The 21,830-nt window shown below is 35.2% G+C and overlaps 5 protein-coding genes, 1 long non-coding RNA gene and 1 pseudogene across 7 annotated transcripts; 4 read left to right on the top strand and 3 right to left on the bottom strand.

The window, feature by feature from the left end:
• Window positions 1–1,547: 1,547 nt before the first annotated feature.
• psmb8a (proteasome 20S subunit beta 8A) lies at window positions 1,548–3,486 on the bottom strand. Its single transcript, XM_089122690.1, has 6 exons — window positions 3,258–3,486; window positions 2,971–3,115; window positions 2,773–2,884; window positions 2,390–2,519; window positions 1,903–2,107; window positions 1,548–1,741 (listed from the first exon to the last, which is right to left on the bottom strand). The coding sequence occupies exons 1-6, from the start codon at window positions 3,402–3,404 to the stop codon at window positions 1,653–1,655; spliced, it is 828 nt and encodes a 275-aa protein (XP_088978816.1). The 5' UTR covers window positions 3,405–3,486; the 3' UTR covers window positions 1,548–1,652.
• Window positions 3,487–3,668: 182 nt separating this feature from the next.
• Window positions 3,669–6,955, bottom strand: psmb13a (proteasome 20S subunit beta 13a). Its single transcript, XM_089122691.1, has 8 exons — window positions 6,815–6,955; window positions 6,196–6,280; window positions 6,019–6,116; window positions 5,658–5,798; window positions 4,837–4,952; window positions 4,697–4,755; window positions 4,439–4,590; window positions 3,669–4,295 (listed from the first exon to the last, which is right to left on the bottom strand). The coding sequence occupies exons 1-8, from the start codon at window positions 6,871–6,873 to the stop codon at window positions 4,184–4,186; spliced, it is 822 nt and encodes a 273-aa protein (XP_088978817.1). The 5' UTR covers window positions 6,874–6,955; the 3' UTR covers window positions 3,669–4,183.
• Window positions 6,956–7,023: 68 nt separating this feature from the next.
• On the top strand, window positions 7,024–9,817 carry psmb12 (proteasome 20S subunit beta 12). Its single transcript, XM_039678284.2, has 6 exons — window positions 7,024–7,201; window positions 7,298–7,368; window positions 8,341–8,472; window positions 8,666–8,795; window positions 9,289–9,433; window positions 9,601–9,817. Exons 1-6 carry the CDS (start codon window positions 7,154–7,156, stop codon window positions 9,726–9,728), a joined length of 654 nt encoding a protein of 217 aa, XP_039534218.2. The 5' UTR covers window positions 7,024–7,153; the 3' UTR covers window positions 9,729–9,817.
• Window positions 9,818–10,397: 580 nt separating this feature from the next.
• LOC148970879 (uncharacterized) lies at window positions 10,398–12,986 on the top strand. The gene is made up of 2 exons (XR_016147400.1): window positions 10,398–10,814; window positions 12,005–12,986. It is a non-coding gene; the product is annotated as an uncharacterized LOC148970879 (long non-coding RNA).
• A 785-nt stretch (window positions 12,987–13,771) lies between these two features.
• On the top strand, window positions 13,772–14,440 carry LOC120483607 (proteasome subunit beta type-6-B like protein pseudogene; annotated as a pseudogene). The gene is made up of 3 exons (XR_016147407.1): window positions 13,772–13,939; window positions 14,000–14,150; window positions 14,295–14,440. The product of XR_016147407.1 is annotated as a proteasome subunit beta type-6-B like protein pseudogene (transcript).
• Window positions 14,441–16,833: 2,393 nt separating this feature from the next.
• Window positions 16,834–20,178, top strand: psmb9a (proteasome 20S subunit beta 9a). Its single transcript, XM_039678740.2, has 6 exons — window positions 16,834–17,050; window positions 17,159–17,226; window positions 17,360–17,491; window positions 17,584–17,713; window positions 19,558–19,699; window positions 19,959–20,178. The coding sequence occupies exons 1-6, from the start codon at window positions 17,000–17,002 to the stop codon at window positions 20,117–20,119; spliced, it is 684 nt and encodes a 227-aa protein (XP_039534674.2). The 5' UTR covers window positions 16,834–16,999; the 3' UTR covers window positions 20,120–20,178.
• Window positions 20,179–20,189: 11 nt separating this feature from the next.
• Window positions 20,190–21,377, bottom strand: LOC120483323 (uncharacterized). Its single transcript, XM_089122863.1, is given in 4 exon segments — window positions 20,190–20,808; window positions 20,945–21,081; window positions 21,226–21,276; window positions 21,279–21,377. Coding segments are annotated over 4 exon segments (513 nt in total). The 5' UTR covers window positions 21,376–21,377; the 3' UTR covers window positions 20,190–20,580.
• Window positions 21,378–21,830: the final 453 nt, after the last annotated feature.

Below are 21,830 nucleotides of genomic sequence, written 5' to 3'. Positions count from 1 at the left end.
CTTCATTTGTGTTCCGAAGATGAACGAAGGTCTTACGGGGTTGGTACAGCATGGGGGTGAGTAATTAATGACTTAATTTTCATTTTTGGGTGAACTAACCCTTTAAGTAGGGTTGGCGTTGTTGGTTAGGTTTACAAAGTGGAACATAGTGACATAAATAGCATTCGTCTCAGGCATTGTTGAACTGCGTCGGAAGTGGACATGCACAAAGTTGACAAATCCCGCCCATGAAACCCGGAAGCGTGATAATCCCCTATTGGGTGTAGTTGCTATACTCTAAAAAAAAAAGGTTCTTCAGGGGTTCTTTGCAGTGGTCATGGTGCTGTATAGCACCAGTAAGCCCAGTTTGGTTCTTCATCGGTTCTTCCGTGGTTCTCTGGGGTGGTTAACATGCTCTATGACACCTCTTATGGTTCTACATATATGACAAAGAAAGTGGTTCCCCTATGATTACAAACCAATGAACCATTTTTAGTGCTATTTAGCACAATTTGTTTAGAGTTTAGTTACAGCTGTGCAGCTGCAAATGCGCTTTACATAAAGGCTTCAGTAAATCGAGGAAAAGGAGTTTCAACACTGTATATAGCTACGCAATACTCGTTCCCTAACTCAGGGAACTGAGGTTACGTGAGTAACCGAGTAGTTTTTGTTCTCGACGCGTTGTACACAATAGACCAATCACAACAGTCTGGCCAATCAGAGAGAAAAGGAGGGATTTAGAGAGATTGATTAATTTGACGAGTCATTGATGTGGAAAAGTATATTGTGAGAAAATTGAACAGTTTTATTTACATTTGATGTGTGTAAACATGTTGTAGGAGACTCTATAATAACATTAGGAAATTTTAAAATACCCTAGGGGCACTTGCAGCGGTAGAGTTACACTCACTGGACATTGGACTTATAAGCTTTCTTTGCCAGATAAACATTTCATTGGCATTCTGTTCTGTCATGATGCACTTTTTTTGGAGTGTGTACGCCCAAAGCGCGCGTGCAGTCATGTCAAACAGCACCAAACTGGATTTTTTTTGGTGTCAGACCCATCTGCTAATGATGGAAAAAATATGTACAAAACAAGCCAGTTTTAAATTTATCATCGATAGACAGATGATTTCTCAGGGGAGGCAGGGTTTATCCTAGTTTATCCCCCTGCCTCCCCCTAGACACGCCCCTTTATGCAAAGAGTATAATCCAAAGAAACTCAAGACATATATCGCAATCAATCAGGGATAAATTATTAAATCGTCACACTGTGATCTTTGAAAAACCATAGTGCATTTTTGCAATATTTGCTTTTGTTGGTCTGGCTTTTAATTCTCTTGCACTTTTTTCAAAGTTTTCCTGTATTTTTGCTTGATCTTTGCTTGAGTCTTAATTCAGTGAATGGACAGCAATTTATGATTGAATTTATGATTGAAGTCCCCCCGCTGCTAAATACTCCACAGACATTTCTTATACATTCTGAGATATTATTGATTAAAAAAAAACATTTTACAATTGTTTTCACAATGATTTATTTCATATTACATACAGTAATGGCATTGAAAAATTATTCTTTATTACTGATATTTTTCATCTAACCAACCAACTGGTCTCTAATATGAAAAATTGCTTGTGATAACATTTAGTGACAGCTCTGACCCATAAGCCTCTTACTTCCGCTGAGAAACATATCTATGATGAAGATCGCCAACATCATTCTGGGAAACTTTGATCCAGCCATCTCTTTGCATGTGGTACACTGATAATAAAAAGCACAGAGACAAGATTTTCACCATGCAACGGATACAAGAAGAGCATCTCTAAATGTTTAGACTGCTAGTATAAAAAAATAAATAGATAAAAGCCAACACATTTTGTTGTTGTCACTGTTTAATTACTGTGATACCATGAGCTACTTACTGTTTACCACCCCTCCAGAATAGGCATCACGGTGTGTGGCATGATAAATGGCTCTCTCTGCCAAGTCGTAAGCTTCGGGTACACTCAGGTCCCACTTATGCCCTGAGTCCATTACACCATAGGCGTAGTTAGACCCAGAGCCTGTGGAGAACATATCTCCTGCTAACCTTGTGCCATTGCTGCTCACATAATATAGACCTGGACCCTGTAAAAACACAAAAGCTGTAGAAGGACTGTTGGAAAATCCTTTAAATCGAGGGTGGGCAACTTTAAAAGTGTTTCAACTTTCACTCAATTATCTTTTTAAATTTAAATAGCTATTTTGCATCATGTTTGCTTCAGTTCAAATTAAGGTATTTACTTTTTTTCATATTTAGACATACAATACATTCTGATTTTCAAGGTGGGTAAAGAGGGTGAAAGAGAAAGATTGCATTGGGAGGTAAAAGGGTGTTAATGTGTTAATTAAAATGTTAATGGCTCTTACTCTCTCGTCCCAGCCACAAACCATAGTGCCCATGGAGAGGCCCATGCCACGATATTCAGTGACCATGTTGGCAAGAAGCTTTGAGGCTGCAGCCACACTAATTCTTGTCTTGTTTCTGAGTTTGTAAATCCTTTAAAAATATAATAGCATCTCATGATTATTTTTCAGTATAGGCTACTAGTAGATTGAATGTATTTAAATATGATTATTCATTTGAAAACCATTATTCTGTTTAAAAACATTCTCTTACACTTAGACAGGTTTCAGAGAACAACTTACAAAACAGAATAACTTAAAACTGACACACATTAACAGACCCATTAGTCTTCAGAATAGTCTTCACTTCACAGACATCACAAACAACAATGCATTGTTGAACTCACCTGCACTCTTTGGCCAGTCTTCTCTCCCAATATACACAGTCTGCTGCATTGCCAGACATTGTCCCAAGGAGATATGGGTTGATCTCGATGACCTTGTTGAATGTTTTTGTGTCTGCAAATGAAATAAAAAAAGGGTTAAGTAGGCTATTCAACAGCAAATGGATTGCTATCAACTCTTTTTAGCTTTTAAAAACACACCTATGTAAGACCCTGCAGATGCTCTTGAGTCCACAGCCACCATCACTCCATGCTGAAATTTGAAAGCTAAGGTGGTAGTGCCATGAAGGAATTCAATCTTTATGTCCGTATCTCCCTCAGTGAGTGGTCTTAGAAACTGCTCCGGCTGTGAAATTAAAAGAAGAAAATACTCTAGGGATCAATCTTTTGCTGAAATCACGTTTTAAGATAGATGTCTATTTAATACAGATATATATATATTTGTTGGGGAACCATCGTCAACACGGATGTAGCGATAGACAACTTACGTCCATTCCAGTCGGGACGGCCAGTTCGTTGGCGTTCAGTCCAAACATGTAATGACTTGGACCACGGGTGGTCGGCTCAGATTGCCAAGTTTGAGGAGAAAGTGATTGTTTCAGCTCAGATGACAAACAAACGTCCAGTAGCGCCATAGTTAAAAGCGAATCGATAACGAACAAAGCTATAGTCTATCACAACGAGATCAACTGAAAATGAAAGTGATACTAACTGCGGTGGGTGGGTCTTCAATCGGAAATTTGTCTGTTTCAATAAAAAATTCACGTATTTAACAAGACAATTCAGAATAACAGGCGATTCATAAAAAAGTCACGTCTTGCTTATTAACCAATAGCCTAATTTCGTTCAAAAGCTATTGAGTGATAATTCACATACAAATTAAACCACATAATTAAGAGTTTAAACCTATGTCAAACTTTAATACACTTGCAAACACGATTGTTTAACTATTAATGAACGATTTAGCCGAAATGGACAACGTTTTCAGTGTTTTATTGTAGGCAATTTCATTCGAAACCCTGGCAACAGCAAACCCTAATGACATCACCAGTAACTATGTAGTTTTGCCTCCTGCAGGTTGAACAGGAAAACATGTGGCACTTTCCAGAGGTTGTAGTAATCTTTAAATTATAATGACCAGTAGCCTAAGGTTTATTCTTTGCAAAGCCAAATAAACACATAAATAATATCATGGAGGTTAGAAATAAACAGTGCACTTTCAAAACTGACAAATCTCAGTTTATTTCAAATTTCATGTGCTGATAGTGTCCTATTCTCTCTTAGGCATGTAGTCTTCTATTTGACTTATGATCAATTTTATTTTTAAAATTCACATTCATTTCTGGACACTTTGAAGAGTTTAGTAATGATCTCTGAAATGTTACAAAAAAAAGTTGTAGCCTGTATGCAATCTTTATGAGGTTTCCATCCTTTTCACACTCTCTTCAATCAAGTCCATTTCAAAATGCTGAACTTGTTCTGTGAGTATTGCTGTAGTTCCTGGGCTGTATTTGTAACGTCCCTCTCTGTGGGAGAAACAGTGACCAATAGCAAGCATTATTAGAAATTCTAAAGTCAGATTTTACTCCATCTGTAATAGTGTGATGCAGTTCTTAAAACAAGCTAAACATACTATAAGAATGTGTGTTTATGTATCAAAAACACCCACCTTTTTCCTATTTGTTCTGACTCCTGGTATGGCCTTATGTAATCAACACCATTTCTTGTAATGACACACAAGTCAATGTTATGACCTGAACCCAGATCGTTCATTACACCTGCGTAGATGGCATCCCGAACCAGATGTTTGGCAGACTCCAGCTAAATAATTGTGCAATCAAACAATTAACAGCTTAAATGCACACAACGTGACATACAGAGCTTCCAATATGTTGATATAGATGTAATGTTATTATCCCATACTTACATCCATGTCTGTTTTAAAGCCGTCTTCTAAAATTCCCATAGCTGCTAGATTTCCTGATCCTGAAATGAAAAAATTGTGAGGATGAAATAATTTGAATTAAAATCCCTCAATCATGTTCATATTAAAAGAAGAAATCTCACCCATAGCAAGAAATGGCACCTTGTCCATGTCCCCATAAGGTCCAATATCATAGAGGTGACATCCCGTGCAGTCGACCCCACCTAGCAGCAGGTTAGCTCCAATCTGGCCATGGTATCTTAAGAAAACATTATGTGCATTTTTATTTTGTTTTCAACCCAGATAGAATAATGGAAACTACAGAATACATTTTAATGTAGACAGATATTACGACTCGTTTCAAAGTTTTTAGAGACAAAGCGAGGAGCACTTAATAAGAGGCATTTTATTAAAGTCTTATATAAAAAAAACATTTTTTATCAAAGTCATCACATAAAAACGATTTTAAATCACAGAAATATTTTACATGTTTCATGACCTCAAACTAAATATATGAATGTATTAAGTGTCTCTTTATATTCCATACATGGAACAGTTCCCCAGTATTGATGCCTTTCATTGTAATTATGTTCTGTGTGCATATGTGGATTTTCCAACCAAGACTGTGACTATTTTCATGTTTTTTATTATTTTCATGTTGGAGAGACAAACTTGGACATACACACTAAAAATAAATATTCCAAAAAAGGGTTTTAACAGCGATGCAATCGAACAACGATTTTTGGTTTCCCAATTAACCTCTCGGTAAACAGTTCTTAAAAGAACCCTTTTTCTTTTAGTGTGAAGAACGTTTTACTAAGTAAAATAACATGTTGCATATCAGTGTCGATCCAAACGTAAAATAATATTATATGTGCTAGAACTACACATAAAAACACCTATGAATACAAACGAGATAATGATTCTTTGTTAAAAGCGTAAAACAATGTAAATGTGACTGTACCTAAATAGAGTATCCTGAAGGACACTGACTGCCATAATGACACGGGGGTTCCGCCCACTGTTCATTGAGAAGATAGTAAGATTGGAGGAGATGAGTTCAGTAACTTTCTGTGTGTCCGCTGCTGTTCCTGCACCACAGCAACTTTGAATGGAGAAAGGTCAAATGTGAAGTAAAGAAGCAAAGACAGTCAGTAAAAGTCATTTACATATATTATAATCCATGTTAAAAAGTTCAATTTTAAATAAATTTGTACGTTACAGTTTTGGTCTTCATACATTTTAATAGTATACTTATTGAGGTAACAAGTTAATTATGCTAAACATTTCATTTCATTTTTTTTTTTTTTGTTGTTTAAACTTACTAAATGTTAGGAGCAAGGTAGTGAATCTTGGCAACCATCTTGTCAGCAACCACTTCACTGGATGTGGCACGAGTATCTGCACCTAAAACCACCCCATCCTGCAAAACAGAGGTCAGATCAAATAAGAACCTGTTTCAATTAATAAACAAGTGTCACTACAGCTCAAGTTTGTCTTACCTGAAACACAACTCCAGCAATAGTTGTTCCAGTTTTAAGGGGCTTGGGTTTCTTCCCCTTCACCAAACCGTCAAATGTGTCATTTCTATAAAGAAATACATATAGGCCAAAAAACATTGTCAAAAGTCAGGGGTCAATGGACTTATTATAGATGGCCCACAAACAAAACCTGACTGGTTTGGGCCAAAGCAAGTCTACATGCATAAATGTCAGCAGTGTCATTAGTGGGAGGGAAACTGACCCCTGGGGAGGAACCAAAATATTGTTAGATTTGGATTCACTACAGCTCCACATTTGGCCAGAGATGTGAGATGCAGAAAATCATCTCACATCAAGTGTGTGTGAGGCAACACACTTAACATATGTGGGATGTACTGAATCACACTTTGCCAGTGAAGAGCAACCTGCCAAAAAAAAATCTCAATAGGCATCTGACAATAGACTAAAGAACAGCTATTTTTTGTTCACGTTTTTATATTCACTTTTAAAATCGTTAAAGTTTATATTAGTAGCCTAAGCTATTGCATTGTAGGCTATGAGCTTTCTTCGCCAACAGCGAACTTTCACTTTCTCACTCATCTGGTAGCACAAAAAAAACGAGTTGCGGATTATGTTTTACCTTAATGTGTTTTCGAAGCAGAAGCCCGGCTCCGTAGTCTTCACAACAGTTGGTAACATCGCAAATAAATGTTAGTGGTACCGGAATGTTCAGTAATTTAGGCACATGAAGCGTAAACAAGAGACAAACGATTGAGAGGCGGGTGCTTAGAAAGTGAAACTATTGACGGACCAACCAGTTCACAGAATGTTTGTTTCCGCTCTCTAAGTTGCTCCGGAGTCGTGAGCGTTTTGGTAGGCTAAAGGGAAGGCTATTTCAATTGAAAAGGTTCTCTCATACATAATAAAATAACGATTAGAAATTTTTGTTAGATTTTCAGATAAAGGTGTTTTGAAAAACATGGAGAGTTATTCGTCCGACGGTCACGTGAAAGGCGTCAGCACTGGGGTGAGACAATTTTCCTGACGTTCATTTTCACTTCAAGATTTGCGTTATCGATCATAAAGCCGAAATCTTTATTTATAATTGCATTTTCTTTTCCAGACTACAATATTAGCGGTGAAATTCGCTGGAGGTGTCATTATTGGCTCAGACTCACGAGCCTCGATGGGTGGGTAAGTTGAGAGCCTATGTCAGGTATCCCACAATTCCACCCCAATGGCAGCGAACGCTATTATATAGAAATAGAATCATTTAATATCTTAACCTCCTGATCCCGAGAGTTTGCCTGGTGTGCATTTTATAATTTTTCTTGCTATTTGGGATAAGTAGGACCTAAGTATAATAACTAGAATTTGTTTTGGACAGGTAGTTTTTGCATAAAATGATGTCCTCATGCAAGGACAGTGGGTATCTTAAAGGGATAGTTCACTTTGAAATTAATTTTTGATATGTTTTAGCTTACCTCAAGGGCATCCAAGATGTTGGTGTCTTTTTTCCACAGTATTTTGAATTTTGATATTTTTAGGTCAAACCGTTCTTGTCTGTCAGTAATGGAGGTATATGGGGTCCACCTCAAAGAGTATGCAGAGAGAAGTCCAAATCAAACATGATTTAATGACTCATAAATGTAAGATGGCCTGATAGACGAAACGAGCGGTTATCAATGTGTATCAATGCAACGTGTATCAATGAAACGAGCGCAGACAAAAGCGCTCTCGTCGTCAGAGTACTTGGACATGACTGTGATTAGGTAAAAACGAAATAAATACTGCTTGTTTTCTCACACAAACTGCTCGTTTCGTGTCTTAGGCCATCAATGTGTACTTACATTTACGAGTCATTAAATCATGTTTAATTTGGACTTCTCTGTGCATGCTCTTCAAGGTGGACCCCATACACCTCCATTATATGACTGACAGACAACAATGGTTTGACCTAAAAATATCAGAATTTAAAATACTGTGGAAAAAAGACACCAACATCTTGGATGCCCTTGAGGTCAGCTAAAACAAATCAAAAATTAATTTCAAAGTGAACTATCCCTTTAAGCACGTGATATTAAAACATTGTCATTTGTGGATAAATGTTTTTAGATTAACTAAAACGTAGAAATGAATAAATAACACATTTTGTTTTGTGTCCAGGTCTTATGTTTCATCAAAGGTAATAAACAAACTAGTTCAAGTTCATGACAGAATATTTTGCTGCATGTCAGGATCACTTGCTGATGCTCAAGCCATCACGCGTGCAGCCAAATTCCAGCTCGCCTTTCACAGGTAATTACAAACTTTTTTGTAATGTGTGGTTTATTTAGGCTACAGCTTTAAGTAATAAATTGATGATTGATTCTTTTAGTAATTTTTATTTTAAAGTGGCACTAGTAGTTTTTTTCATAATCAATAGTTAGCCTAAAGTGAAAATAGCCTTTTTCTTCAATCAAACTTTTTTCTTTTCCTCCTGGAAATATAGTATTCAGATGGATGAACCTCCTTTGGTAATGGCCGCTGCCTCTATTATGCAGGAGCTGTGCTATCAGCACAAAGAAGAGCTCTCGGCTGGTTTCATAACTGCAGGGTGGGACAAGAAAAAAGGGGCACAGGTACATTACTCATAGTGGAACTGTGATTATCTCCACTTCATTTCTTACAGGTGTGTGTGTCATATGCAGACATTTTATAAAAAAAAATCAAGCCATTTTGTTTCCATCAGAAAGAATGATAGGCCTATCTGCAAACTATGGGTATTTGAACAAATTCAGATTCTTGTGCACGCATTCTAGTTGAGACTTCTACAGCAGATGGGAAGAACTGGTTAAGATACAAGATACAAAATAAGGGATTTTATTACCTGTAATGACAAACAATGCCTATAAAGTCATGCTTATTACAGTATTTGAACATCAAATATGTCTACATTGATGTATACTAGATTAGCTATTTCACTGTGACAATCTATGAAAATGTATTGATGTAAAAATCATTCTGTGATGGCTTAGTGAGCAAACATTGGGATTTGGTGTTTAATGTTGTACTTTCACTTGCACAGCACAAAACAAGTTGTAATGATGCAGTTTTTACTGTCTTTCTATATAGGTGTACTCTGTTTCTATGGGGGGGATGCTGGTGAGTCAGCCCTTCACTATTGGCGGGTCAGGAAGCACATACATATATGGTTACGCAGATGCAAAGTACAAGCCAGGAATGACCAGAGAGGAGTGTCAAATTTTTGCTGCCAATGGTTTGTACATTTCAAAGCACTCAGCATATTTTTCCTGCTCTTTATAATCAAAATATATGCTGACTCTCTGTCTTTTAAAAATATCCAATACAATACTTTAATTTAAATACTTTAAACAGAGTGAAAAGTTTTTCATTCACTGAATAAAAAATCTTTGCTTTTTTCAGCTCTGGCTTTGGCTATGGGAAGAGACAATGTAAGTGGGGGTGTTGCCCACTTGGCTGTCATTTCTGAAAAAGGTGTCGAGCATGTTGTAATCCCAGGAGACAAGTTGCCGAAATTTAATGATAAATAAACTGCTGTTTTCCTTATATGGGGTTTTTGATGTTTGACAAATTTAATGATGAACATGCAATAAAGATTCCAAATCATTTTTGTGGTTTATCTGTATTTCTGTATTGTCTTTATATGGCTTATTATATATATATATATATATATATATATATAACTATTAATGTAGACTATAGTAATAATTTTAGTATGGGTTGTGAATATGGTAGGTTATGTAATATTTCACTGATTTATTCAACCCTGTAAGTTTATAATTTTGTTTTAATTAAAAAGTATTAAGTAGTAAATTGAATAGTAAATGTTACGTCACCTTTTTGTCTTTTTATTTTTATTTTCAATGGTGGGAAGCAAAGAATATAACCAAAACAACCAAACCAAAAGCTCAATTTAACTATACAAGCACTACTCAGCACAGCAAAATGTACACACACAATTAATAAAATATCATAGCACATAACAGCATACTGTGAGGGGATATAATTACAGACTATCATTATAAAATACAAACTATATTCAGTTTTAATCCACAGTATAGGTTTATGAGTGATGCAAATTTGATCTGGGGTTGTATGTGAAACTAAAAAGATCCTACCAAATGTCTCAGATTCAGACATGCCCAAAGTTTAATTCTATGTTTAGGTACACACACATATTTCATTATGGGGATATTCCATACACTGTAAGAAATGATTCTGTGGTGATGTAGATTTGAATTAATGTTTTTGGTTAAAATGTATTCAATATAATTGTGTTTTTGATTTTGAGGCAAATATTTAATTACATTTCAAATAAAAATGTTTGGAATAAAAACCACCCATTATTGTTAATTAAAACTTAAGCATTTTTATTAATTTTATTCAAATAAAAATGTTTGGAATAAAAACCACCCATTGTAGTTAAATGAAACTTAAGCTTTTTTATTAATTTAATTCCAAATGGAGAGAATATTGAGTGAATTCAAATTAATGTAATCAGGCAAAAGCACTTCCTGTCAAAGTGCACCAGACGGCGGAAGAGATACGTTAAGCTGCCTACAGACGGTGAATGCTCGTCGTCTTCCACTTGCTCATCTTGCAGCTGGTTGACTAAGGTAAGAAAACTTATTTTGTTTTCACTGGACTAGTAAAAAGAACGCATGTAGTGGTTATATGTAAGGGATAATGTCGAGCGAGGCGTTGTTATGGCAAATAGAAAACCTGACAGGCTGATTTATGACCGCGATGCGAAGCGGAGATGAAGAAGGGGTCGTATTCGCTAACAACCACCTTGCTCTATATTTTCCTGCTTATTACATGGCTACTTACCAAATAAATAAATAATTTGACACGATTTACTGATTTAAAAAGGAGTTTATTGATTTAAAAACGATTGTATTGCTTCCGCTAAAGAAAATAGTCCGTTCCGTCTCTACGGTTAAACTCCATATGGCAACGCTTTTGGGAACTTTGATTGATTTAAAAAGAAAACTCCTTATTGTGTCACGCAATGTAGTTTTAATAGTTTTTCAGTCGACAATGTAGTTGTTTAAAGCTCAAATATGTGGTTTGTTTATAAAGATAGAGCCTATTTAAAATTTTGATCCGAAGTTTTCGGAGTTGCTGCGCCCCCGCCCAGCGCTCGTCTCCCCCGCCTGGAACAGCCGTACCACGGCCAGTGCTTCTGACGGTTGCCGCTGGCTCGGATGTCTCTAGTCTAGAGATTAAACATGAGATATAATTCGTATAATTTGTGTTTATCTTTGGTCTCATTAATCTATTAATGGTTCCCTGATAAATAGTTTTGGCTGAAGGCAAAGTAAAGTTTCATAACTTTATATTTAGGCTATTTTAACAGTATGTTTGACTGAAGCTACTTCTGTTATAATGGCTAGCCTATTACTGATCAATAAAACAAAGCACAAAGAGCTAAATATTAAATATATTTTTTGTGTGTGTTTATTCCGCAGCAACGTTCCAAAGCGGCCAATAGGGCGTCTATGTATATATTATGTCTATGGATACTGTAGCCTATAGAGAGGGATATAATAGTAGTGGAACACCATAAATCCCTCATTACAATGGAAGAACATTTGTAGACTACAACAAACATAAAAAAATAAAGAAAAAAACATCAAAATAGAGAAGAAAACAATTTGAGACCAAGGCCTGTGAGAAAATAAAATGTAATAAAATAGATTTATAAGCTATGAAAACCATAATGAATGTATTGTCTAGTTCTGCTATATGCTTGCAATATACTTCTGACAGTTTTATACTAAGACACTACAATTTTATGTTGCAGGACACTGAGAACTTGAAGGAACAGTTCATAATGGCCATTACTCTGACCCCAAAACCTGAAGCTTCTACAAGCAACTACCCAAAGAACATTGGAATCGTCATCACAGGACTTGGAAATATTGCAGCGGCCTTGCTCTGTCCTCCTTGGCTTGACCTACGCGCTGAATCTCGATTATCACCTTTGTACACCTTTGAGGTATTCCAAAAACGTTTCTTGGAACTGGATCAACAAAGTCCAATCCCTCAAGAGCAAACTTCAGGCTTGAAATGAGACTGTATTGCAGTGCAGACTTTTGTGCTACACAATGTCTTACTTGAGAATTGCACATTGATGTTTGTAAGTTAGTACTGATTTTTCCCACGAATGTCATGACATTTCAATTGTTGTAAGTTCAAAGTACAAATGTATTTTACTCTGTACAAATTGCACTTTAAAGGTCCCATTCTTCTCGATTCCATTTTTTTAACTTTAGTTAGTGTGTAATGTTGCTGTTAGAGCATAAATAATACCTGTAAAATGATAAACTTCATAGAACAAGTAAGTCAATCGGGCCGTTTTTTGGACAGTGAAAACAGCAGTATACAGATTTGTGTGAAATTGTGTGAAAAATACAGTGTTTTTTACACGCGAAACATGAACACAATCAAAGCTTAAAAAAAAACATGGAGAAGGGGACCTTTAAGGATTTATGGAGTATTTATGGAGTATTTTTATTTTAAGATCTTTATTGACCCAATTTAGTGGCTATGTGAGGTGAAAAAGCATGGAAACAGGTTTATGGACACGTGTATGGCATTTATTTTTGTTTTTACTAAATAGTTTGAAGTCAGTATTATGTCCTTTTTAAATGTCTGGTTTGAAATGCAAGATCCTACTTTTGTCTTGAAATGAGACTGTGAATGCAGTGTACAATGATGTGCTACAATGCGTTGAAAGCACAAAAGTGAATTGTTAATAAAATTCTCATTTGAGTATTTGTTAAGTTCTGTACTTTCTGGGCCATTATTTCTAGGAAAGGAATATTTAGATTTAATTAATTGCATTGATTAACTCAAATTAACTCAACATTTTTGTTTAGATTATAATTAATTCTGTTCTGTTTTCTATTCGAATCTACTCATTTTAAATGGATAACTTTTAAGAGTCTTGTTTAATTAATATTTACTCAATACCAAACCTTGTGAAATTTAATTAATAATATTGCTTGTAATCTGTTGCCTCATTTTTATTGAGTAGATTTGGTGTATCTTTTTTTACAGTGTAGATGAAATAGATTAGATAGATTTTCATGTACAAATATACCCTACATACAGAAAGACCGAAAACTTAGTATGTTATTTCCATCAGATGTTTCCATACAGAGAAGCTGTATTCTTCATGGGGACCAAAAAAAAGTCATGGGGAGTCTGGGGACATTTAGCCCCATTCAGCTTACAATGTATGGTTTACCAGGTAAACACAAAATAATTTTATTTATTCAGGCTTTATTATTATTATTATTATTAATGATGATGATGATTACTATCTTCACTATATAACTATCCTACAATTTTATAGTTTTATAGAATACTTCATTTATTCTTCAACATTCATGAATTTCATGAGTCAATCAGCTCAGTTTTCACAGGTGAGCATTTATCACTTTGACTTTTGCAGCAATGACAGTATTATCCACAATAATGTATTCAAGAGCATAAATATTCCCATATCACATAGCAATCAACCTCAACCATCATCTGTATAGAATGATGACTTACTTTATATTTAATGCTAGCTGTTGATATATTTGTTTTAGCATGCAAATTGGAGGAACCCCCCTTGGTCCAATCTGCTGCCGCCATTATGAGGAGCTTCTGCTATACCCATCGAGACGAACTTAGTGCCGGGTTTATTGTGGCTGGCTGGGATCGCAAGAAGGGCCCTCAGGTCTGTTATGTCATTTTTCATTTCATATATCTATTGTGTTCTTCAATTATGAAATATAAATATATTGAGACTTATTATTTTTTCAAAGGTGTTCCAGGTGTGATTGTGGAGCAGGAGTTTACTATTGGTGGGTCTGGTGGCACCTATATCTATGGATATGCAGATGCCAAATTCAAGCCTGGAATGACCAGAGGAGAGTGTCTCACTTTCACAACTAATGGTATGGATAATAGCAGAGTTTATTTTATGCACTTTGACAGCTATACTCACTCCCTTTCCATTAATCTCTTTCTTACTTTCTTTTTCATTGTGCATTTTTGTCTCAGTAACACAGACCTATTCAAATATACATTATTTTCCCCAGCCCTCTCATTAGCTATGGACAGGGACAACGTGAGTGACGGCGTTGTGCATCTTGTCACTGTGACGGACCTGTTGTTCTACCTGTTGTTGTTTTCACTTGTGTGTATTCTGTGTATAACATTGATCATTACATTATTCAGTCATTAAAAAGGGCAAAAACATTATTTTTGTGTTCATTTGAGTATGAGCATGTTTGCAAACAGTTTTTATAGCCTGTCATAAAATCATTTATTCTTTGTAGAATAAACCCAAATACTGGGAATTTTTTTCCCGAAATAGCTCAAGTTGATTTTATTAGCTAAATTTGCTTAAATGTGCTGTTATTCACATAATTCAGTACATCATGATCAGTGTTGGGTGTAACTAATTACTAAGTAATTAGTTACTGTAATTTAAATACTTTTCCCTTGAAAATGTAAAGTAAGGGATTACTCTTCATTTATCAGTAATTTAATTACAGTTACTTCTGATGTAATTGAGGTAGCCTAAATACTGTGTATACACAGCAATTCGTATGCATTTTATGAGGTGTCTAAATTGTACGACCACACTCGTACAAATTCGTATGAATTATTGTAAAATATGTATGGAAAAAGTGTGAAATGTCATAAGGTCAGACGTAGAACAATAGTGGGTTTAACATCAAAATGTATTGTCTGATGCTAAAAAATATGTTTTTATAATGTAACCTTCTCCACCTTGGTCAGTTTAGGGATAATTCATGCAATTTTATAGTATTTATTTGAAAGAATTAAAACAGATTCATGTCTATACTTGTATTATTCAGCTGGTTGAGATTGATATGGGATTTTGAAAGTAATTAGTAATTAAAAGTAATTAAATACTTTTTAGAGAGAGTAATTAGTACAGTAATCTAATTACACTGTTGAAGAGGTAATTAGTAACTAGTAATTAATTACTTTTTTAGAGTAACTTACCCAACACTGATCATGATACAGTTCATAGCACGTTCTACATGCTTTATAAAACAAAAATCTGAACTCTCACATTTTTACTAAAACCAGAAATTCATGGTACAGAATTGATAAAGGAGATAGCAAAATTTTACTGTGTTTAAGTGTTTGTTATTTGTGCCTAAAACTTTTAGATACAATTTTATATAAAAACAGAAAATATAGAAAACACTATCAGTTTCAGTTAGGCCTACCTGAATATAAATTGTTAGTCAAATTTACTTGAATGAAAAGTTATTACAAATATCCTATACCACTCTGCATCACATGTAATGATGTCACCAAGTTTATTTCAAATTGGTTAAATTTGGTGTTACAACTCCTGTTACAATAATCCATGGTAAAAGGCTCTTAAAGGGTTAGTTCACCCAAAAATGAAAATTCTGTCAGTATTTACTCACCCTCATGTTGTTCCAACCCCGTAAGACCTTCGTTCATCTTCGGAACACAAATTAAGATATTTAAGATTTAGATTTACAAATTAAGATTTACAAATTAAGATAAACTTAAGATTGAGCCCCTGTAGTCACTTGGACTATTTTAACGATGTCTTTAATGACTTTTCGGGGACAGCAAGAGCCAGTCCCTCAAGAAGCTTATGGACTGTATGCAGGAGCGATCTTAATATCTTAAATATCTTAATTTGTGTTCCGAAGATGAACGAAGGTCTTACGGGGTTGGAACAACATGAGGGTGAGTAAATACTGACAGAATTTTCATTTTTGGGTGAACTAACCCTTTAAAAGGACAGTTCACCAAAAAAAAAAAATGAAAATTCTGTCATTTCCTCACCCTCAAGTTGTTTCTAACCTGTATGAGTTTCTTTTTTCTGCGAAACATAAAATAAGATTGAAGAATATGGGTTATCAGACAATTGATGGACCCCTATGGATGGACCCCTTAGACCGGAAGTCAAGAATTACAAGCAATTCTATTGAACTTTTTTCAGTTGGAAAAACTCAGAGAGTTCTATCACTATTATAAAATATAAATATTTATTGGCTTAAAATACAAGCTGACTGAATGTGGATCTAAGTCAAAAATGTATTTTGAGTTTATAAAACTTAAAAGTACAAATCAATTTTACTCTTTTTTTTTTCATAAGTTGAGAAAATTAAAATAGCCTAGGTCTTGATCCTGAAACTGGTTGCATCAAACAGCATACATTTTGTGGGGAAAATGTTCATTTAAACAGGCACCTTTGTGTTTGGTTTAGTATTTAATATACAAAAACTTCAATTAAGTCATTGTTTTAATTAAAACTTTAATTTGGGCTTGTTCTGGTCTTGATACAGGAATTTGTCATTTTCCTCAATATTATTAAGTTTATTGATCAATTTTTTTAGTGATGCTGTTTTTGGACAAAATGTGTATTATTCTTTACATTCAAAAAATTCAATTCACGGTTCTTATTGGCAAGTTTTTAAATACATATAAAATACATGAAGCTGAAAGAAAACAACTTATTTAAATGACTTGACATTTTGATAGCCTATTTTAAAGCAAACAAGTGTAGGCTAAGCAGGTGGCGTAAATGAGGACGTGGATGCAGTTTGTGCGCACAGAAGCGCAGCTCAGCGTCGTGACGCCACGAAAGTGAAAGTAGGCTGCGTTCAGTGCGTTGTCTCTTTTGACGACACATTTTAATCAATTTTTAAAGAATTAAACCGCGTATCAAAATATTTTGTAATTGTTCATACAGCTGTACCAAAGCGGTTTACAGTCAGACACGATGCAAGGGAGTAATTGCGACTATGGCGGGTCCAAAGGACTCAAAATGGGAGTAAGTCGATCTAAGTGATTCCGTCAAACTGAATAATGTTGCTTTTCTATTGTATTTTTTCCCCATAATTAAATATTTAACGCAGTTTTCCTTGTATTCTATCTGTAGACGACAATAATAGCCATAGAGTTCGATGGTGGAGTAGTGCTTGGTTCCGACTCTAGAGTTTCTGCAGGGTGAGATTAGCCCACTCGATGGACGTGATGATATCTTGCTAGTCTGCTACTATTTTATAAAATACATCCCTGGATCTTTATACTCATGTATTGTCTTGTACTTTAATCTTCGTCTTGTTGTTGTTTCCCCCAGGGAGACTGTGGTGAATCGTGTGATGAACAAGCTCTCCCCCCTCCATGACAAGATCTATTGCGCTCTGTCTGGATCAGCAGCGGATGCTCAAACCATTGCTGAGATAGTCAACTACCAGCTGGATGTGCACAGGTAAAAAGAACACTTTCATACAGAAGAAATTGCGCTTATAGGTACACAACATATTTATATTGCTGAACTTTCTATGTAAATCTGTTTGTCAGCATTGAAGTGGACGAGGAACCCCTGGTGTGCTCAGCAGCAACTCTTGTGAAAAACATCTCTTACAAACACAAAGAGGAACTTTCTGCTCATCTCATTGTGGGTGGATGGGACAAGAAAGACGGAGGACAGGTACAAAGTGTTTATTTATGTTTACATGCAGGCCAGGGCGGGACTTGGACAAAAAATCGGCCCTGGCATTTCGGCCCAGACCGGCCCACTTCATATGATCATAAACGCAACAGATCTTTGCATTCCTTTGAATTTGTTTCCAAAATAGAGTGAGCTTTGGTGAAAACTTAGAGAATATTAAAGTACTATAATGATTTATCACTGATATGACATAAAAAGTGGAAACCGTTGGTCAGAAATGGACATTTGCACACAAAGTGACCACCAACCGCAGATGCCATCTTTATTTTTTAGCTCAACTGTCACAGATTGAAAAGCTCAGGTTTGTGGCAGATCAAAGGCAGCGAAGGATGCATGCTACCTTCAAAAAACGACGAGATGAAGGTATCTCGGAAGACAGAAGTGAAGCAGCTAACAGTGAATTCGGACCTTGATGCTTTCCTACCTTGAAATGTACTCCGAAGGCGGCATTTTTAAGATTTAGGATGCAGCCATTTTGTGCTAATATTAACTAGTTCAAATTCTATGGAACTACATTTTTGTCAATCTTCAACCATTTCTCAGCATTCATACACAAATATGTAACTGGACATTCTTTTTTTTGACGTTAATCCATAATTTCCAATAGAGGTAGACCGATTAATCGGCCGATTTTTGGCATTTTTTAACATAATCGGCATCGGTCAATATCCAAGTATCAAGCCGATTATTAGGCAGGCGCATCTGTGGGCAGCCTATAGGGTTTGTTTTCCCATTTTCCCATCTGGTGGTTGTTTTTGTCGTTCAACAGCAATTTACTAGTCAAATACGTTATTGTTAGAAGTTAAATTAAATAAAATATAATAAATCTTATATATAAAAAATTTTATGATTTTAAGTTTTTTTTCTCCTTTTTTGTGATAATTAGGTTATGTCCATTTGTCTTTGTCCGTCAACAAACAAAACAAAACAAAAATACATGTTTCAGGACATTTTTTGAGAGGATAAAATGTTTTTGTTGAGAAAGTTGTCTATGTTAAGTAATTATCATTTCTTTTACATTTTATCTTTCAAATATAGGTTAAAAACCAAGCAAATATCAGGCAAACATCGGACAAAATAAACCCGGATTTCAAAAGATCGGTATCGGCATCGGCGTGAAAAAAACCATATCGGTTGACCTCTAATTTCCAATCAAATGAGACCCCATAGCTCATAATCAAAATCTTTGGACATTGATGAAAGTTGTTCATTTTTCAACTTTTATTCAACAGATACTTGTGCATAATTTGACATAGCTTGCAAATATGTTTTTAAATATTTTGATTCCAAAAATGTATTTGTTTATCTGTTAATGGTCAATCTTATTTTATTTGGTGAATTTCATAAGAGCATAAGGACTAAATAAACCATGTTTAAGGTTTTTATCGATATATTTTTTCTTTATTGACCCCCTTAAAAATATCGATAATAAAATATCTATTTTCAATTATATTTTTGCTAAAGAGTTAGTCAGTTAACTGAAAAGTAAAACTTTTAACTGTCTTAATTATATTTTATTTCTTCCATTTTATTTTTATTCCGTTTTTGTTTACCTATTTAAACCCTGTGTCGTCTCTATTTGAGTGTCTTGTTTTATCTGTAAATTCTTTGAGTTGTGTGTTTACCATTCAATAAAAAAAGATCAGATAGCTAAAAATGTCAAATAAGATTGTAGGATCGCCGTATGAATCTGGATAAGGAAGAACACTGATATTATGTCCTCTCTCAGTAATGGATTTTCATTCATTTTTAACAAACAAAAAAAGTAAATACTGAGTAGATGTTTAATGAATGTACCTCATACTTTGTGTTTCTCTTTGCAGGTCTATGCGACCCTTAATGGGTTAATTACCAGACAACCGTTTGCAGTGGGTGGCTCTGGAAGTTTCTATATCTATGGCTTTGTGGATGCTGAATACAGACCGAACATGACCAGACAGGAGGGCCAAGAGTTTGTGATCAACAGTGCGTCACATATAAATTGGTTTTCTTTCTTTAGTTAGATTTCAAGAGTCATATTTCTTAATTGTTTTACCAGAGCAATTTATTGTATAAAGGCTCCACTTAGTTAGCTCCACCTACTTAAAATACTGTGCCTATTATCATGAATGTCATTGTGTGAAAAGTCAACCATTTTTTTTTTCAAATTCTTTCCAAAATTATATTATGTGCAGTATTTGGATTGTGAATCTTTTCTAATTTACAATGTGCCTTGAACTTCAAGGTCTGTCACTGGCAATGAGCCGAGACGGTTCCAGCGGGGGTGTGGCCTACCTTGTTACCATTGACAGCGAAGGCGTGGAAGAGAAATGTGTTCTCGGAAACCAACTACCTACATTTTATGATCCAGATGTAATGGAGCCATCCAAGGCAGCAAAAGTGTGAACAAAAATGATGTCTGATGCATTTGTATGGATTATCAATAAAAATGTTTTCTCTTTTAATCGTTGTGCAATGTTCATCTTTAATATTTTAGACCTCTTTACGCACCTTGCAGATAATTGTTCAAAGGAAAATGAAAACATTTCACAAAAACATGTTGGTGAAACACAAATATAGGTGTATATTCACAGACAGTAATCTTATTGGCAATATCCAAATCAATTTTACATTTCACTGCTTTTGCTGTTTTCTTAGACTTTCAAACAAGAGTGCATTAATTGACAATGTTTAATGTTGAAAGTTTATTCAAAGTGGAAAAAATACAAATGGTTAGCTAACGAAAAGTTAAATGTTTAATGAATACAATGCTATTTTAAAAGGAAATGAACTCTGTTTCATTGTGAATTTGCTGCCTGTTATTATAAATATTAATGTATTCTTTGTAAAAGCTTATAATAAGCAAGTCATTCGTGTTTGATCTCCTCCTTGTCTACTTCTTTTTCTTCAGTGAAGAGCCTCTCTCTCAGTTTATAGTAACTGCCTTTCTTCTCCATCAGTTCCTGGTGTGTCCCTTGCTCCACAACCTCCCCTTTGTCAATCAGAATGATCTGGTCTGCCCTTTCAATTGTTTTCAGCCTATGTGCAATCACTAACAAGGTCTGGTTGGGATGACGGGCCAGAGCATCCTGAACCTATTAATGAAATAAAGTAACGTGCTATAAAAAAAAGTTGTTAAGATGACCATCAATGGGCTTATTTTTCAGTAACACAACAGATTCACCAGTGGTTGTTTTGAAATGTAGTAAGTTTAGGTGATGAAAAATGTACCATGCGTTCGCTCTCAGTGTCCAGGCTGCTGGTGACCTCATCCAGTATGAGCACCTGAGGTTGTCTGATTAGAGCTCTGGCGATAGCAATGCGCTGCTTCTGACCCCCAGAGAGAAGACAACCACGCTCTCCGACATCTAATGCACATAATACCCATACACACATTTAATCAAAGGTCCTAACAACTGAATATGCCAAATAAATAATTTTAAAATATTATTTCCAGAGTAACTGAAATGCATTTAGCATGCATAAATGGAAGAATGATTCTTTAGCTGTACCTGTGTCATATCTTTTTTCTAGTCGACTGATGAAATCATGGGCATTGGCATCTTTGCATCCTCCACCTTTTTCTTATCACAATCAGTCAAACCGTAAGCTATGTTGTCCCTGATGGAGCCGGAAAAAAGCACAGGGTCCTGATCTACCATGGCCACCTACGGTATAAATGAGCAACAGTCTATGTTAGCGTCAAATAATTTCACAATAGACATAATAAATTAATGCGATGATTTAATAATCCCGAAATGGCCTTCTGGTGCAAATATTTGTGTTGGTACTTCTGCAGTGGTTGTTCATCTAACAGAATTTGTCCCTGTTGAGGTTGGTAGACTCTCTTTCATATAAAACTGTATATATATATATATATATATATATATAGTTATATATATAGTTATATATATATATGGATATGCAATATTGGTTGATGTTTTTCTATAAATCCAGCAATGAACATGTAACAAGAAAAGTCATTGAAAAGAAAACAACAGTCAGCCATTACCTCATGAACCATGGTTAAACCAACAACTAATGAAATAAAATTGTGAACATTATGAACCTATAGACATCCTTGGCCACTCAAACTTTCATCCTCACCATCCATTAA

Source organism: Pimephales promelas, chromosome 18 (assembly GCF_988280905.1).
Source record: "Pimephales promelas chromosome 18, fPimPro1.hap1.1, whole genome shotgun sequence".
NCBI classification, from domain to species: Eukaryota; Metazoa; Chordata; class Actinopteri; order Cypriniformes; family Leuciscidae; genus Pimephales; species Pimephales promelas.
The sequence above is the reverse complement of the archived record's forward strand: the minus strand, read 5'-3'. Positions and strand labels throughout refer to the sequence as shown.